This window comes from Halichoerus grypus, chromosome 12 (assembly GCF_964656455.1).
Source record: "Halichoerus grypus chromosome 12, mHalGry1.hap1.1, whole genome shotgun sequence".
NCBI classification, from domain to species: Eukaryota; Metazoa; Chordata; class Mammalia; order Carnivora; family Phocidae; genus Halichoerus; species Halichoerus grypus.
Window position 1 is genome coordinate 51808274 of NC_135723.1, and position 18172 is coordinate 51826445.

At 35.6% G+C, this 18172-nt stretch overlaps 2 protein-coding genes across 16 annotated transcripts in view; one reads left to right on the plus strand and one right to left on the minus strand.

Moving 5' to 3' along the window:
- The window catches only part of HDAC9 (histone deacetylase 9), a 911036-nt gene extending 896267 nt beyond the window's left edge, over positions 1 to 14769 (plus strand). For all 9 annotated transcript variants that reach the window (XM_078059350.1, XM_078059344.1, XM_078059346.1 and 6 more), the window contains one exon: positions 13857 to 14769. In XM_078059350.1, coding sequence (XP_077915476.1) covers positions 13857 to 13896 — 40 coding nt within the window. In that variant the 3' untranslated portion in view covers positions 13897 to 14769. The remainder of the gene's footprint in view (positions 1 to 13856) is intronic.
- A 127-nt stretch (positions 14770 to 14896) lies between these two features.
- Positions 14897 to 18172, minus strand: part of TWIST1 (twist family bHLH transcription factor 1) — a 90451-nt gene continuing 87175 nt past the window's right edge. For all 7 annotated transcript variants that reach the window (XR_004923841.2, XR_004923837.2, XR_004923839.2 and 4 more), the window contains one exon: positions 14897 to 15093. The gene's annotated coding sequence lies outside the window, so the exon portion shown is untranslated. The remainder of the gene's footprint in view (positions 15094 to 18172) is intronic.

Genomic DNA, 18172 nt, shown 5'->3' on the forward strand with positions numbered 1-18172 from the left:
TAAACTTCTACTGACAACAGGTCCAAAGTACATTCATTGCTTATCCAAACTCTTACAGTAGTAGTTTTCTTACTAGTTCCCATATCCACTTTTGCCTCCTTTCCAATCCATTTTCTACACAGGCAATCAGGGAGCTTTTAAAAACAAAACAAAACAAAAAACGACTGGACAGCAAATCCTGTCATGCCTCTGCTTGAAGACCTTCAATGCCTTTCCATTTCTATTAGCAGAAAGATCATCATTCTTAACAGGACCCATAAGCCCTCCAGGATCAGACCCTTCCCTTAATTTTGTACCTCATATCTGACATCTTTCCTCTTTGTTTTCTGATTTGTGTTCCAACAATGAACTTGTTTCATTTCTGTTTTTCAAATTGGGGTATACCTTACATATAATAGTGTGCACAAATCAAAAGATTTTTTACCTATTCCATATTCAAATGAATGTCACCCAGAACAAGATCAAGAACATTTCCCTTACCCAGAAAATTTCCTTTGCCTTTTAGTCAATGCTATTTCCTCCAGAGGTAATTTTTTTTTTAGGTTTTAACACTATAGATTAGTTCTGCCAAACTTTAAATTTCATTTAAAGGGAATCAGTAGTTCATGCAGCTTTTTATCTGTCTTCTTTTACTCCACTTTAAGCATAATGTTTTTGAGATCCATCCTATCAGTAGTTTGTTCATTTTTATTATTGCGCATTATCCCAGTGTATAAACACACCCTAATTTGTTTATCCATGTACCTGTGGATCAGTGTTTAGCTTGTTTCCCACTTAAGGCTATTAATTTTGCTAGCAATTTTTATCAAGACATAATTGATAGGTAACATTGTATTACTTTCAGTGTAAAACATAATGATTTGATATATGTATATATTATGAAATAATCACAATAATTCTATTTAACATCGATCAGCACACATAGTTATAATTTTTTTTCTTGTCATGAGAACTTTTAAGATGTATTCTCTTAACAACTTTCAAACAAAAAACCACAGGATTATTGTCACTATGCTGTATATTACATCTCCAGGACTTATTTATTTTGTAACTGGAAGTTTGTACCTTTTGACTACTTTTACCCATTTTGCCTACCTCTTACCCCTACCCTCACCTCTGGCAACTACCAATCTTTTCTCTGCAAGTTCACGGGTTTTTTTTAGATTCCACCAATAAATGAGATCACATAGCATTTGTCTTTCTCCATCTGACTTATTTCACCTAACATAATGCCCTCAAGGTCCATCCAAGTTGTCACAAATGGCAAGATTTTCTTCTTTTACTATGTTTTTCTTTTTCTTTTCTTTCTTTTCCTTTCTTTCTTTCTTTCTTTCTTTCTTTCTTTCTTTCTTTAGAGAGGGAGGGCATTTTGGGGGAGCAGGGGAGGAGGGGCAAAGGGAGGTTGAGAGAGAGAATCTTAAGCAGGCTCCATGCTCAGGGTGGAGTCCCATGTGGGCCTCAGTCTCACGATGCATGAGATCATGACCTGAGCTGAAATCAAGAGTCAGACGCTTAACCAGCTGAGCCACTCAGGTGCCCTGATTCTCTCTTTTTTTGTGTTGCTGAATAATACTCCATTGTATCACATTTTCTTTATCCATTCATCCACTAATAGAGACTTGGGCTGCTTTTATGTCTTGGCTATTTTAAGTCATTTGCAGTGAGTATGAAAATGCATGTCTTTTTTATTGTTATGTTAATCACCACACATTACATCATTAGTTTTAGATGTAGTGTTCCGTGATTCATTGTTTGTGCATAACACCCAGTGCTCCATGCAGAACGTGCCCTCTTTAATACCCCTCACCAGGCTAACCCATCCTTTTGAGTTAGTATTGTCATGTCCTTGGATAAATACCCAGAAGTGGAATTGCTGGATCATATGGTAGTTCTATTTCTAATTTTTTTAGGAACCTTCATACTGTTTTTCCTAGTGGCTGCACCAATTTACAACACACCAACAGTGCACAAGGGTTTTCTTTACTCCTCGTCCTTGCCGTCACTTGTTATTTCTTGTCTTTTTGATAATACCCATTCAAACACGTATGAGATGGTATCTTATTGTGGTTTTGATTTGCATTTCCCTGATGTGATTAGTGATGTAAACACCTTTTCATGTCCTGTCAATCATCTGTATGTCTTATTTATGAAAAATATCTTTTCAGATCCTCTGCCATTTAGGGCTATTATGAATAAAGCTGCTATGAAAATTTTTTATTATTGTGGTAAAAAGCATGTAACATAACATTTGCCATCTGAACCATTTTTAAGTGTACAGACCAGTGATGTTAACTGTATGCCCATTATTGTGCAACATATCTCTAGAACTTTTTCATCTTGCAAAACTAAAGCTCTATACCTATTAAACAACAATTTATCTTTTCCCCATTCCCCCAGCTTCTGGCAACCACTATTCTACTTTCTGTTTCTAAGAATTTTACTGCTTTAGATACCTCATACTTGTAGAATTATGAAGTATTTGCCCTTTTGTGACTGACTTACCTCACTTAAGCATAATGTCCTCAAAGTTCATCCATAATGTAGCATATGACAAGATTCCATCCTTTTTAGACCTGAATAATATTCCATTGTAGGTATATGCCACATTTTCTTTATCATTCATCTATTAATGGACATTTAGGTTGCCTCCACCTCTTGGATACTGCGAATAATTCTTCAGTGAATATGAGTGCGCAATTATCTCTTCAAGATCCTGTTTTCAATTCTTTTGGATATATACCCAGAACTGGAATTGCTGGATAATATGGTAATTATATTTTTAATTTTTTGAGGAACCTAAGTCTCTGAAATTTTTGTACAGGTTTTTATTTTGTGAACACAAGCACTCAGTTTTGTTTGATATATACCTAGGAGTGAAATCGCCAAGCTACAGGGAAGCCATGTGTTTTGCTTTGTAAGAAACTTCCAAACTGCTTTCCAAAATGATTATGCCATCTTTCATTCCCACCAGCAATGAATGACTATTCCAGTTGCTTCATATCCTCACCTACACTTTGTAAAATCAGTCTTCAAAATTTTAGCCTTTCTAGTGGGTATGTAATGGTATCTTACTGTGGTTTTAACATTTTTTCCAAAGACCCATATTCATGTTCACATCATGCCTCTTGGCACATACCCTCCCCTCTGTTTGGAATACTTACCTTCCTTTTCCTCCCACTGACCCTATGCTGGCCTCTCCATTTTCTTCCACTTATCCTTTAGATCTCAGATCAAATATCACTTCCTCTTCTTGGAGAATGTTCACTGACCATCAACCCCAAAATTAGATCAGATACCCCTGTTATATTTTCTATGTCTCCTCTATACTTCTAATACCTAGAACAGAGCCAGGGTGTATAACAGACAGTCTATTATTGTTTGAGTCAGTGAAAAATTCAGTAACGTGGGGAATGTCAGAACTGGTAGAGATGTGGAACTTTGGAGGCTATGGGAAGGTAAACCATGACAGCCATTCTGGAAAGCAATTTAGTACCATTTACTATACACAAAACATATGACCTAGTAATCCTGCTCCTGTGGTATATACTGAAGACTTTCTCATCAAGGGTCATTAAAGTACATGTACTAGGAAGTTCACTATAGCTTTATTCATGGTGGGTAGACAGAGGGAGTCAAACCTGAGGTCCATTATTGAGAGAATGAGTAGTTAAAATGTGGCAGATGTATACCATGGACATGCCATATGGTTCTTAGCAGCTACAGACTAGATAAACATAACTGCATTGAAATATTTAATAAATACAGTACTGAGTGAGAAAATTAAGCAACAGAAATTATATATGTATATAAAAATAAAATTTACATAAAATAAAAATATATGCCCACAAAACAATAATATAAAGCTTTGAAGAACACCTTACCAACAAAATAATGTACATAACATTAGATTGCTTGCCTTGCAGGAGGAAGAGAAAGTAAGATATTAAAGATATTAAATTAAATCAATAAAACAAGAGAAAATATGCCTTACTAAATAACATTATTAATATAAATAAAGAAATACTGTTTCAAAAATCATAAGAAATGAAATACATTTAAGGAAATATACAAGAATTTAAGGAAAATACAAGAATTTAATTTTATGCTATATATTTTCTCAAGTTAAATTCTTTACTTTCTGCTTTATATTTTTGTAAGTTTTCTTAACCTGTGATTGCTGGACTGAACAGGTCCTTCTCTTAAATATGTGTTGTAATCTTTGCTCTTTATTGACAGAAAATGATCAGTGTTCACTGTGAAATTGGCTTGCTCTAATAGAAGTTTATGTCTTTCAATTAGCTAAACCATTGAACTAAAATTTATCTTTGGAGGTTTTATTTTTATATGTATTCCTGACCTTACTGTGTCTCCATCTTACCTAATTACAAATGAAATTAAATTCAAAAATGCAAAAATTGCATCTCTTCCCTTTCCCCATCTCTTTCCACAACTGTGTTTTTGTTAATCAAGTTAAACTTGGTGTGTGCACATAGATGATGGAAGTGGGAAGCCCCCACATTTCCAGAGCATTGCTTCTCAGTCTTTCACTGAAACAACCATTAAAAGGTCATTCCTCACCAGTTGACTTTCTAAGTGTTTCAAGAAAATGATTTCTTTAAAAAAATGATCTTTTTAAAGAAATATGTAGACATATAAAACAATTACCTAGGGATAGGAATTAAGTAAAGACAGTATCACCTCCACTGAAAGCTATAATAAGATTAATCATCACAATGGCAGGTATAAATAATACAATTCTTCTATAGTTGTTCAATACTTTACAGTATATAAAGCATGTTCTCTTAAATTACCTCATTCAGTTAAGCCTGAGGGCAGGTCAGGGACTACTTCAATTTTAAAGAGAAAATTGAGAATCTACAAGTGTTGACTTGCTCAAAGTTAAGTTTTAGAAAGTGGCAGAGCTCGGACTTAAACACAGAGAATCTACCTTGAAATCCGGGAGATTCTTCATCCTGCTGCGCTACTAACAATATTTCTATGCAGCAAGACACAGAGAGAATTTGTCAGTTATGTGGATGTGTATTTGATTCAGTAGAAGGTGGAGATTAGTAAGTGGACTATTTACAAAAAAGTGGTCAGTATGAAATGATTTTGAAGGGAGAAAAGGGAAGAGAAGCATCTGATGAGAAGTTTTATATTGTACCTGAAGGTCCCCATGTTTCAACAGAAGAGGATCCATTTTTGCCAGTAAGTGTGGGTTGCACAGTAGATACCCTGCTCATGTCCTCAGAGCCCAGACTGGACATGTATACATCTGGAAAATGCACAGATCTTCCACCAAGGGTAGATATGTATTACCTACATATGTGACCCCTGGGACGTTTTCTCTACACACTATTGTCTCTGAAATTCCAGCCACAACTGAGTCCTGGGTGTGGGGGAAAAGATAATCTTGCTGTTGCTTTGGGTTAGAAATAGGAAAATGCAGGTTGGGGGAGTGATGTCACTAAGATGGGAGAGCAGAGACCTGAGCTTTAGTCCCCCAACAAAGATCAGTAATTGGACATCTATCCATGAAAAAAAAAAACAAAACAAACAGCTCTGGGAGAGCTCAGCAGTCCACTCAAGAAACTTTAGCAACAGAGTGGAACAAAACAACAGAATAACCACCCAAAAAGGGAAAGAAGAACAGCTTCATTTTGCCTGAGTCATCCCATCCTCCAGGCTGATACTACTCAGCATCAAGAGGGCCTAAGCTAGAAAGAGTTCCCCTTGCTGGGAAGGGAAGAACAGGTTGAGTGACCAGCATCCCCAGCCTTTTGGGACACTGCAGGAAAAACCCACTTCAGTTTCACCCCACCCAGAGAACTGGCAAAGCTGAGATATACATAGATGGCTAGGAACAAGGAAGAAGGGTGGGGGCTACCAGTATCAGATACGCAATGGGAGTGATCATGGTTTCCAAGGACATGCTCTGCAAGGACCCCAGCAGCTTTCACCGATGAAGAAAAGCCAATGTCCAAAACAGCTGCTTCAGACCCCCTCTGCAGATTTTACCACTGAGGATTTTACCCCACAGGTTTTCATCATGCTCACCAGTTGCCCAAGTTTTTCCCCATTTCCTCCCTCTGCCACCCATGCCTTTGGAGCCTGGGATTTATACCACCAGCCAACTCCAGCATCTGTGGCTATGCCAGTGCAAGACACCAACCTAGACCCTGCCACTGACCCACCACCATGCACACACTCAGGGCTAGCCCTTCCTGCTATGCAGCTGCACATGCTGGCCTGACTCCCATCACTAGCCTCCACTGCCATGTATGCACACATGGTAAGGCTCTGCAGCCATGGGAGTCCATGCTGACAGTCAAGGCCCCCACAACTGCCAGGGGACAGGATTCAGCCCTCTCTTCTGTCACTGGCCTGATCTGCTAAGCCCACATGCAGCTAGTCCCTCCAACTGTGCACCTGCACACCCCTGGCCAACTCACCATCACTAGCCTAAACGCCATGCCCATACCTGTGGTGAGACCCTTCGGCCACAGGAGCATACTCCAAAAATCGAGGTCCACATCTAGCCCTGACTTCTGTCACTAGCCTGCACCATTGGGCTCAACTGCATCTAGTCCCTCCAGCTATGTCCTGCACCCCACCAGCTGAGTCCCAACACTCGCTTCCACTGCTGTGCACCCTTGGGAAGGCTTGCCATCACAGGAGTATATGCCAAGACCCAGTGCTCTTGCAGCCAAGTGTGTGCACCACCAGCTCCAGCCACCACAGTGACCTGTCCTGGTCCCTAGGTGCTGTATTTGAAGAAGATACTGAGGACTCCAAAATCCCTTGCAGTCACTCCAGCACCTCCCCACTCGCCCTGCCATCATAGTGCTCACCAAAGACTACACAGTTGTTAGTGTTGTGGACTTGAGATGCCTGAGCCAGCCAAATATCATGCATGCCTTCCTGCCCCAGACACGGAGCCACAGGGATCATGAAGAATCAGAGAAACCTGACACGACCAAAGTAACAGAGTAAACTTCTAGTAACTGAACCAAGGAAATGGAGATACATGAATTGCCTGAAAAAGAATTAGAAATAATTGTTTTAAAGGTGCTCAGAGAGTTACAAGAGAAACAATTCAACAAAAATCAGGAAAACAATAAAAGAACAAAATGAGAAGTTCAACAAAGAGACAGAAAACAGTAAATAGTCAAAGTTTGGAGCTAAAGAATACAATAAATGAACTAAAGAATAAAGTACAGAGCTCAACATCAGACTGACTCAAACAGAAAAAAGAATCAATGAAGTCAAAGACAGATAATTTGAAATTATTCAGAGGAGCAAAAAGTAAAAAATGAACTAAAAGGAATGAAGAAGCCATGAGGGATTTATGGGACATCATTAAGAGGGACTTATGGGACATCATTAAGACAATCTGTGAATTACTGGAGTCCCAGGAGGAGGTGACAGAAAATTTATTTAAAGTAATAGTGGCTGAACTTCCCAAACCTGAGGAAAGATTTAGATATCCTAGTTTATGAAGCTAATAGGTCAGCCCCAAATTCCAATCCAATATGATCTTAATAAAATAATAATAAAATTGTCTAAATCAAAGACAAAGAGAGAAATTAAAAAGTATCAAGAGAAAAAAAAATTATACCAAGGAACTCTCATAACCATCGGTGGATTTCTCAGCAAAAATCTTGCAAGCCAGGAGAGTACGATGATATATTCAAAATGCTGAAATTAAAAACCTGCCAACCAGAATAGTTTACTTAGCAAAGTTGTCCTTCAGAAATGAAGTTGAGATAAAAATTTTCCCAAGCAAACAGAAGCTGAATTAGTTCACCACCACAACACCTGCCTTACAGGAAATGCTGAAAGGAGTTCTGTAAGCTGAAAAGAAAGGATGAAAATAAATGACAGGAAAGAGACATAGGTGGCTAAATAGATTTAAACAAACAAACAAGACCCATCTATATGCTGCCTACAAAAGGCTACTTTAGTTTTAGGGACACACATATGCTCAAAGTAAAAGGATGGAAAAAGATATTCCATGCAAATGGAAACCAAAATAGAGCAGGAATAGTTATATCAGAAAAAATAGACTTTGAGTTTAAAACTGTAACAAGGTCATTATATAGTGATAAAGAGATCAGCTTATCAAGAGAATACAACAATTATATATGCATCCAACATCATAGCACCTAAATATATTAAGCAAATACTAACAGATCTGAAGGGAGTAATACACAACAATACAATAATAGTAGGAGACTTCAGTGTCCCACTTTCTGCAATGGATACATCTTCCAGACAGAAAATCAATAAGAAAACATTGGACTTGATCTATACTTCAGGACAAATGGATCTAACGGACATGTACAGAACATTTCATTCAACAGCAGGAAAATACACATTTGCTCAAGTGCACATAGCACACTCTCCAGGACAAATCACATGTTCTGTCACAAAAAAGCCTTAGCAAATTTTTAAAAACTGAAAATATACCAAGTATCTTTTCTGACCACAGTGGTATGAAATTCAGACCCAATAACAGGAGAAAAACTAGAAAATCCACAAAAATGTGGAAATTAACACACTCTTGAACAACTAATGGATCAAGGATGGAATCAAAAGAAAATAAAAAAATATCTTGAAACAAAAATGGAAACACAATATAACAAAATTTATGGGGTAAAGCAAAAGCAGTGTTAAGAAACAAATTTATAGCAATAAATGCCTAAATAAATAAACTCAGACAACCTAACATTACACCTTAAAGAACTTCTAGGAAAAAGATCAAACCAAGCCCAAAATTAGCAGAAGAAAGGAGATGACAAAAATCAGCAGAAATAAATGAAATTAGCAGAAATAAATGAAATAAAGAATAGAAAAACAACAGAAAAGGTCAACAAAATTGAGTTGTTTTTTTAAAAAATAAAAAATTGGCAAACCTTTAGCTAGACTTACCAAAAAAGAAAGAGGACTCAAATAATAAAATTATGAATGAAAGAGGGTACATTACAACTAATACCATACAAATGCAAGTGTCATAAGAGACTACTATGAACAGCTTTATGCCAACAAACTGGATAACCTACAAGAAATTGATAAATTCCTAGAAATATACAATATACCAAGACTGAATCATGAATAGAAAATCTGAACAGACCAATGATGAGTAAGTAGATTGGATCTGTAATTAAAATCCTCTCAACAAAGAAAATTCAGTCCCAGATAGTTTCACTGGTGAATTCTGCCAAACATTTAAAGAAAAAATAACAGCAGTTCTTCTCAAACTTGTCTAAAATATTGAAGAGGAGGGGCGCCTGGGTGGCTCCGTTGGTTAAGCGACTGCCTTCGGCTCAGGTCATGATCCTGGAGTCCCTGGATCGAGTCCCGCATCGGGCTCCCTGCTCGGCAGGGAGTCTGCTTCTCCCTCTGACCCTCCCCCCTCTCATGTACTCGCTCTCTCTCATTCTCTCTCTCTCAAATAAATAAATAAAATCTTTAAAAATAAATAAATAAATAAAATATTGAAGAGGAGAGAACACTGTCAAACTTATTTTAATGTAGTCCACATTACCTCATTCCCACAGTCAGATACTATAAGGATTCTACAAGAAAAGAAAATTATAAGCCAATACCCCTAATGAACTTTGATGCAAAAATCCTCAACAAAATACTAAGCACTTTCAACTACACATTTAAATAATTCAACATCATCAAGCGGGATTTATCCCTGAGATGGTTCAATGTGTATAAATCTATCACTGCAATACACCACATGACTAGAATGAAAGATAAAAATCATATGATCCTCTCAATAATGACATAAAAAGCAACTGACAACATTTAACACCTTTTCATAATAAAAACTCCTAAGAAATTAGATATAGAAGGAACATACCTCAACATAATGAAGGCCATATATGACATGCCCAAAGCTAACATCATACTCAACAGTAAAAAGTTGAATACTGTCTCTCTAAGATCAGAAACAAGACAAAGGTACCTGATCTCACTACTCCTATTCAGCACAGTACTGGAAGTAAGCAATTCCTATCAGAATTCCAATGGCATTTTCCACAAAAATAATTTTTAATAATTAAATTAAAATTTAATAATATGAAAAAATTCATATGGAATTTAAAAAGACCCTGAATAGCTAAAGCAATATTGAAAAAGAACAAAGACATCCCACATCCTGAGTTAAAACTGTATTACAAAGCTACAGTAATCAAAACAGTATGCCACTGTCATAAAACCAGACACATAGACCAATGGAACAGAACTGACAGCCCAGCAATAAACCCTCACTTATATCGTCAGCTAATACCTACCAAGGGAACTAAGGATATTCAGTGCGGAAGCAGTAATCTCTTCAGTAAATGGTATTGAGAAAACTGGATATTCACATGCAAAGAATGAAGTTGGACCCTATCTTACACCACTCACAAAAATTAACTCAAAATGGACTGAAGACTTAACTGTAAGACCTAAAACTATAAACATAGTTGTAGTTTAGAAGAAAACATAGGGGAAAAGCTCCTTGATTTTGATTTTGCCATGATTTTTTGGATATGACAAAAAGAAGAAAAAGCAGCAAAAGCAAAAATAAACATGTGTAACTACATAAACCTAAAAACTTCTGCACACCAAAAGAAACAATTAACAAAATGAAAAGGCAACCTATGAAATAGAAAATATTTGCAAACCATGTATGTATGTGCTATATGATATATTTGTAAACCATGATACATATATAAGGGGTTGATATTCAAAATACATATGGAACTCATACAATTCAATAGCAAAAAATAATAATTTGATTAAAAAATGGACAAAAGGGGTGCCTGGGTGGCTCAGTCATTAGGCGTCTGCCTTCAGCTCAGGTCATGATCCCAGGGTCCTGGGATCAAGCCCCCCGTCGGGCTCCCTGCTCTGCAGGAAGCCTGCTTCTCCCTCTCCCACTCCCTCTGCTTGTGTTCCCTCTCTTGCTGTGTCCCTCTCTGTCAAATAAATAAATAAAATCTTTTAAAAAATGGACAAAAATAATAATTTGATTAAAAAATGGACAAAGGACCAGAACAGATATTTTTCTAAAGAAGACATGGCCAACAGGTATATGAAAAGATGTTCAATATCCCTAATCAGTAGGGAAATGCAAATCAAAACCACAATGAGACGCCATTTTACATCAGTTAAAATGGCTAGCATAAAAAAGACAAGGGATAACAAATGTTAGTGATGGAGGTTCCTCAAGAAATTCAAAGTAGAACTACCATGTGATACAGCAGTCTACCTTCTGGGTATTTATCCAAAGGAAACAAAAATTACTATCTTGAAGAGATATCTGTACTCTCATGTTCATTGCATTACTCACCATAGCCAAGACAAGGAAACAACCTAAACATCTCTCTCCATTGATGGATGAATGGATGAAGAAAAGGTGGTATAAACTTCCAATGGACTATTAATATTATCCAGCCATAAAAGAGAAGATTCAACATGGGTGAACCTGAGGGCATTATGCTAAGTGACATAAGGCAGACAGAGAAAGACAAATACTTATCTGTATGATCTCACTTATATGTAAAATCTAAAAACATTGACCTCAATATGTATATAAGATGATGGATGTTAACTAAACCTATTACGATAATCATTTCACAATAAATGTAAATCAAACCACCTTAACCTTATACAATGATATATGTCAATTATTTCTCAATAAAACTGCAAAAGGCCCATGTTGAATGTACAGAAACAGAGACTAGAGTGATAGTTACCAGGAGCTGGGAGTTGGGGGAAATAGGGCAATGTTGGTCAAAGTGTACAAACTTTCAGTTATAAGATGAATAAATTCCAGGGATCTAATGTAAGCAAGGTGACTATAGTTAACAATATTGTATTGTATGCATGAAAGTTGCTATGAGATTAAATCTTGAACGTTCTTACCATAACAACAACAAAAAAATGGTACTTAGGTGAAAGATGTGTTTTTGTGGTAAACATTTTATAATATATATGTGTATCAAATCATCACATTGTACACCTTAAATTTATATAATGTTGTATATCAGTTGGATCTCAAAGCTGGAAAAATTTAAGAAAACTCAGTCTCCATTAGAGTACCTAGTTTGAGGATTCTACACCTATATTATCCACATATTCTTAGATGTAAATAAGTTTGCATGTTACATATAAATTAGCTACTTAAATGTTTTCTTTAAGAATTTTCTTCTCAGAATGCTGATAATTTTAGTTTGGAAAGATTTTAATAGAGTATGACTCATTTAAATAGCTTTTATCTTATATGGCAACTCTAAACACTTTCTCACAGCCTCCTTATCCAGTATACTCTTGGTCAGGCTATAACTTCGTAAGAAATGATTTTTGTGTGTGTGTGCTCCACGTAGACTCATTTGGAACTCCCTCATTTGGGTAATGTTAAATAATGAATAACTGATATTTCTCATTCTTTAGAGGATCCATTAAAATCCTTTTTATTACCATCTCATGGATAAAAACTTTATTTCAGTATTTTAAATTTATTACAAAAACACTAAGTTAAAATGGCAACTACTTATAGATGCATAGAAATCTTGGACTTTTTTTCTCCATAAATCTATTAAAAAACGTAGCTAACTAGTCTTCATAAACAGCAGTGTTTTAAACATGGCATTTTTTTCTAATATGAAAGTAACTCATTATAGAATACTGACAGATATAAACTATATGAAAAAGAAAATGAAAACCACCTATCTATTATCCCACCACCCAAAGAGAACCATCATCCAAATATTGTGTTTCCTTAGTTTCCTGTGGTAGCATAGGCATAACTCTGTATCTTTGTGCCATTCACACAATTTTATGTATGTGTTAGATGACAAAGGGACAAATCGAAAATATTAAATATGTAATGTCTCATAGTGTTTATTATTTACAAGTCAATTTTATATCTTTTTTTTTTAACCTTCACTAATTCTGTTAGGAACATTTTTTCCCAGGGTTTTGAACCTGAAGCCACCACTTCACAGAAGTGTAGTTACAACATTAGCAATTGCAACATTAGCAAATCCTAGAGCTCAGATTCAAACTCAATTCTCTGGCATCTCAAATCCCAGTTTTCTTCCTTCAACAATCCAACTACTTCATGTATTTGGATTTCTGCTACAATCTGTCCCTTTGACTAAATTAAAAATCATTCTAAAAGTTTGCCTTAAAACACCCTCAGAGTGTTACTAAATTAAGTTTAAATATCAAGTATAAATTTTCAAGCAATTAGTTTTGGTTTTGCCTGAGCAGAACACCCCACAGATGATGCCGAATAAAAACTATTTACACACTACTATAGAGCATTTCTTGTAAAAACATTGGGTCTGTAGCAGCGATTTGCTAATCAAATTCAGAATTTGATTTGAAATGCCTCCGGCAGGCAGCCAATCCAGTTATGAAAGAACAGAAGCAAAAACTAGAGCCCTGGTGAGTCTCCTCCAGAAGCGAGCTGGGTCCTTTGCTCTCATTAGCAAACTGGTTCCATAGGAAATCATTGTGATTGCTCCTAAAATAAAATATTGTAGTTAATTTTTTCAATAAATTATTGGACTGTACTAGACATAAAACAGGTACATTTCAGAATCTAGAATTATAAAATATTTTGACATGTTTTAATATAAACAGGAACATTTCCAATGATTGCTTGGATCTAAAATGTTTTTCCACTTGACATTTGTTTATACTTCCTAGGAAAGAAACGCTATTTATGGATAACTGAATAACACAAATAAACATCAGAGAGAGCTGAAAAATCAGCTTTGATTATGCATGAAAATCTACAATGTCATTGTGTACTCTTATGCCGTATTCTGATTGCCTGTTTATTTTTACAGAACTGCTGGTGAGCCTATGGAAGAGGAGCCAGCCTTGTGAAGTGCCAAGCCCCCCACCCCCATATTTCCTGTGTGTGACATCATTGTGTATCCCCCCCACCCAGCACCCTCAGACATGTCTTGTCTGCTGCCTGGGTGGCACAGATTCGGTGTAACATAAACACTGGGCACAAAATTCTGAACAGCAGCTTCACTTGTTCTTTGGATGGACTTGAAAGGGCATTAAAGATTCCTAAAACGGAACCGCTGTGATTCTAAAGTTACAGTAAATCACGATTGGAAGAAACTGCTTCCAGCATACTTTTAATATGCTGGGTGACCCACTCCCGGGCCCAAAGTATGAACTAATAACATCCAGTACAGCATTAGATACTATTAATTATTATGGATGCTATGACAGCCAGTAAAATTTTGGGCAAAACCTGAGAAATACTCATTCCTGACATTCTGATCAGTTTCTTATTGGGTAATTTTTGTCAGTCTTAAATTGTTTATAGGATTTGCTTTCAACTATGAACGGATAGCAGTTCCCAACATATTGCAGGGGTTGTTTTGTTGTTTTGTTTTGTTTGTTTTTTGGCCTTTGTTTTAACACATTGTTCAACTCTTGCTAGTAAGAGTTCAAGATGGAGGAACTGGGATGAGGCTTTTTTTCAATAGAATAAACCATGCTATATCTCAAAGTCCAAATGCCAAAGGAACCTCATACTGTATGTAATGGTGCAATATTTTATGTCAGTTTTTGAAAAAAATAACCCTATTTCCCTAACATCCCTCTGTGTATTCTCACACATGGGAGATTTGCAATTGTATTTGAGGATGAGGTCTCCCGTCCCCCTCATACATCCCTTGCTCTGATGATGAGAATTTCAAGCATATGTTCCACCGAGGATGGTCTTAATTTTTTCCAAATCTCTCAAGAACTTAGTTCTCACTTTTCATCTTATTTCCTCCATCACATCCTTTCTTCTTACCTTTCATTATTCCTTCCTTATAGAAAAGCTAAAGATTACCCACAATCTCCCCAATTACTCAGGAGCTTTGAGTATTTCATTTATTTTATTTTATTTTTTACTTTTCAGGTTAACACAGTTGCTTGGCGTGATGTGTTCTTTTAGCGGTGACAGCACTGAGGTGAAGCAGTATCACTGAATTTTCTAGATCTTCAAATGTGTTAATGAAGGCATTGCCTATTTGAAGTCACCTTGAATTGTGTTAACCTTGAAGTTGTGCCTTCCTGCGGAAAAAACACAAAAACACAAATTTAACCTTTACACATGTTGCCTTAATGTCAAAGGCTAAAAATAAAGGACATTTATTTCTGAGATTAAAAGTGATTTACTAAATAGAACTAGGTTATGCCCCTACCTCCCAAAATTTTATTTCAATGTATAACTCAAACACCTAAAGACATTGATGTAGAATACCTCGCAGTATTTAATATTTGACAATGCTTTTGAAAGAGTTGATGTTTCTTTTTATATATTTTCCTAACTCAAAGGATATATTAAAGCCATAAGTGAAGATTGTCATGCTTTTATTCAGAAATCTGAAAGAAACTTTAATTAAAACAAGGTTTTAGGGAAGGCCATGATATGAAAGATATAGAACAATATGGTTTTAGTTAAAGAGGACTCTAACCTGTAAATCAAAGATGAAAGATCTCACTCAAGTAGAATTATATAACTCCCTTTTGTTATATAGTCAGACCATATTTTTCATGCATTTAGTTTTTTTAGGATTACCATTTTAATTTTAAAGACTTTTATTACATATACAAAAATGGCTCAATACTTAGTTTAACATCTTAGAAATTTGAGACACCCTTTGAAATAGGAAATCTGAAATGGAATGTAACTCAGTATTAGGTAAAAATTAGTTTTATTGCATAAGGGTAAGGTCAATCTAGATTCACAATAGTAATGAATTTTTGAAAAAATTAATATTTTCAGAGAAATTCATGCCAATCATATTTGCTAGCTCTTGCTATTTTCTGTAATTGTTTGAGGAGACTTACTTACAGAAAACCAAATAGTGGAGCCAAAGGGGAAAAAAAGACACCCCCCCTTAACAAGGAAAGTTATATCATATTTTAATTGGAAACGTAATTGTGACTTTTAAAAATCAACTTCATAGTAACAAACCTCTGTTATTATTTTCAGTCCTCCCAGGTATTTTTTTAGATATTGAATAATAAAATGAAACAGTATAGTGCAATCATACTAATTTACTGAAGTTTCCTATAATAATTTTGCCACATACCTGCTATACACAGCCATCAAACTGATAAAGCCAAATCACTAGGACATCCCCATGGTTGTTTAGATTTAAAACAGACACATTAATGAGTTAATCACACATCCTCCCATGTGATACTGTACCAAATTGGTTGCAGTTAGGGTCTTTAGGATACACGGAGAGGCAGATAAACTATGGAGAGGATTAATCACAGCTGAATGTAGTTGTAAGAACAGAATGCCAGTGCTTTTTGATTACACCGTTACAAGCTGTAGTATAGCCCTCAGGGACAGAATGGAGGCTTTTGGAGAATATCAGCGCTTCTTTTGAAATAGACCAGCACTTTTTAAAAGGGTGGTTTCACTTGGTAATAGTTTTCTTCACTTACACATTTAATTTTTATTACTCATAATAGTAGGAGGTTATTAGAACTCCTCTCTAAACATTATCAATAATATATCTTTCTGATCCATACTTTGAAGGTTAAATACATTAGCTTTCTCACAGTCTCATAGCTCATACATGATGAATAAAAATGATGACTTTTTAGAAATCAATTAATAAACAATCCTAGGGCTTTAATTAGTTTTGATAATAAGTACAAAAAGAAAATTAATTTTCTCAATTTATAATATAGTACAATCTGGGGTTGCATATAAAATTGAAAAACAGACAATTTTATTAGGATAATAAGTAAAATGGACTTCAAATGGTAATTGAGGCTATTTAGTTATTGCTTAGTAAATAGGAAGAACATTTTGAGATGAAATATTTTAAAACATTTTTAACAAATTTACATCGATATTAGAGATAGAAATCCACTTTTGGAGAAAACAGAGATACTCATGAAAAACTATTACAAATCACACTTTCCATTACCAATCACAAGAATTGAAATCTTGCCTTCAGTTTTGACTATAACCCTTTGCAAAACTTCCACATACTCACTGAGGGTAGCAGAGGTACCTGGCTGGCTCAGATAGTAGAGTGTGCAAATCTTGATCTTGGGGTTGTAAGTTCAAGCCCCAACTGGGTGTAAAGATTACTTAAAACTTTAAAAAAAAAAACAAAAAACATGGTGGGTTTGAAAGCAGGACGTTTCCTCATACAATTTCAGAAACTATAGGGCTTGTCTCTCCTAACAGTTTAGTACTGTTTTATTTCCAAAGGTCATTCATAAAGCTTTGTGGATTTACTGGGTTTCTTCACAGACTCCATGTGGAAGTAAAATAGAATGAACATGTGGAAAGTCTCCTGGGAGAAAATTTCTCTTCAATCAGCACTTTTATACTTATTTTTTATGCAAGCATCTATGTTTAGGATGGTTTATTTAAATATTTCTTGCTGTTTTTCTTTTGAAAGTTTACACTCAATTTGTCTCAGTGAAAGTATTAAATGTCTAATAGCCACAAAACAAACAAACCAAAGGTTTCTGTCTTAAAAGCAAATCATTCTGAGCTTGAAATAATCACTCTGTCAGAATTTGACATTGTCATTTCTAGCAGCATCTATCTTAACATTCTTTTCCCACGTCAGGAATGAAATCACTTGACTTGCTGAGGAAATTAAAAAAAAAAAAAAGAAGAAGAAGAAGAAGTAGGGAACAACACCTGTTCAACTATTCCATAAAGAGGGCATTTTCACCTCCAAAAGAAATGAAAACCAGATGATCTAAGCTAAGAAATGGAGGCATTTTATTGTTGTCTTCAAAATTGATCATCAACATGGTCATGATCTTCATCAGGTATCTCTTCTGTTCCCAGAGGACACAATTATATTTTGGTTTCCAGCAGTATTTTATACTATTTACTGACTTTTAATGAAGTATTATGAGTATTACATCACCTGAATCAACACCATCACTAAAATATGTAAGTGCCTATGTGTGGCTTCTTTTCCTAGTCATATTTACATTGAAAACCATAGCTCTTGCCTCCTTGCTTTTACTCCATCAAATCCTTCATGAAACAAAGCAGGCTTGTCATGTGGTCCAGAGTATAAATTTTTTAGATGAACATGGTATACTCATACAGGACTCTAGAATTTGATTTCTCCAAATTAGCTGCAGTCTATTTTTT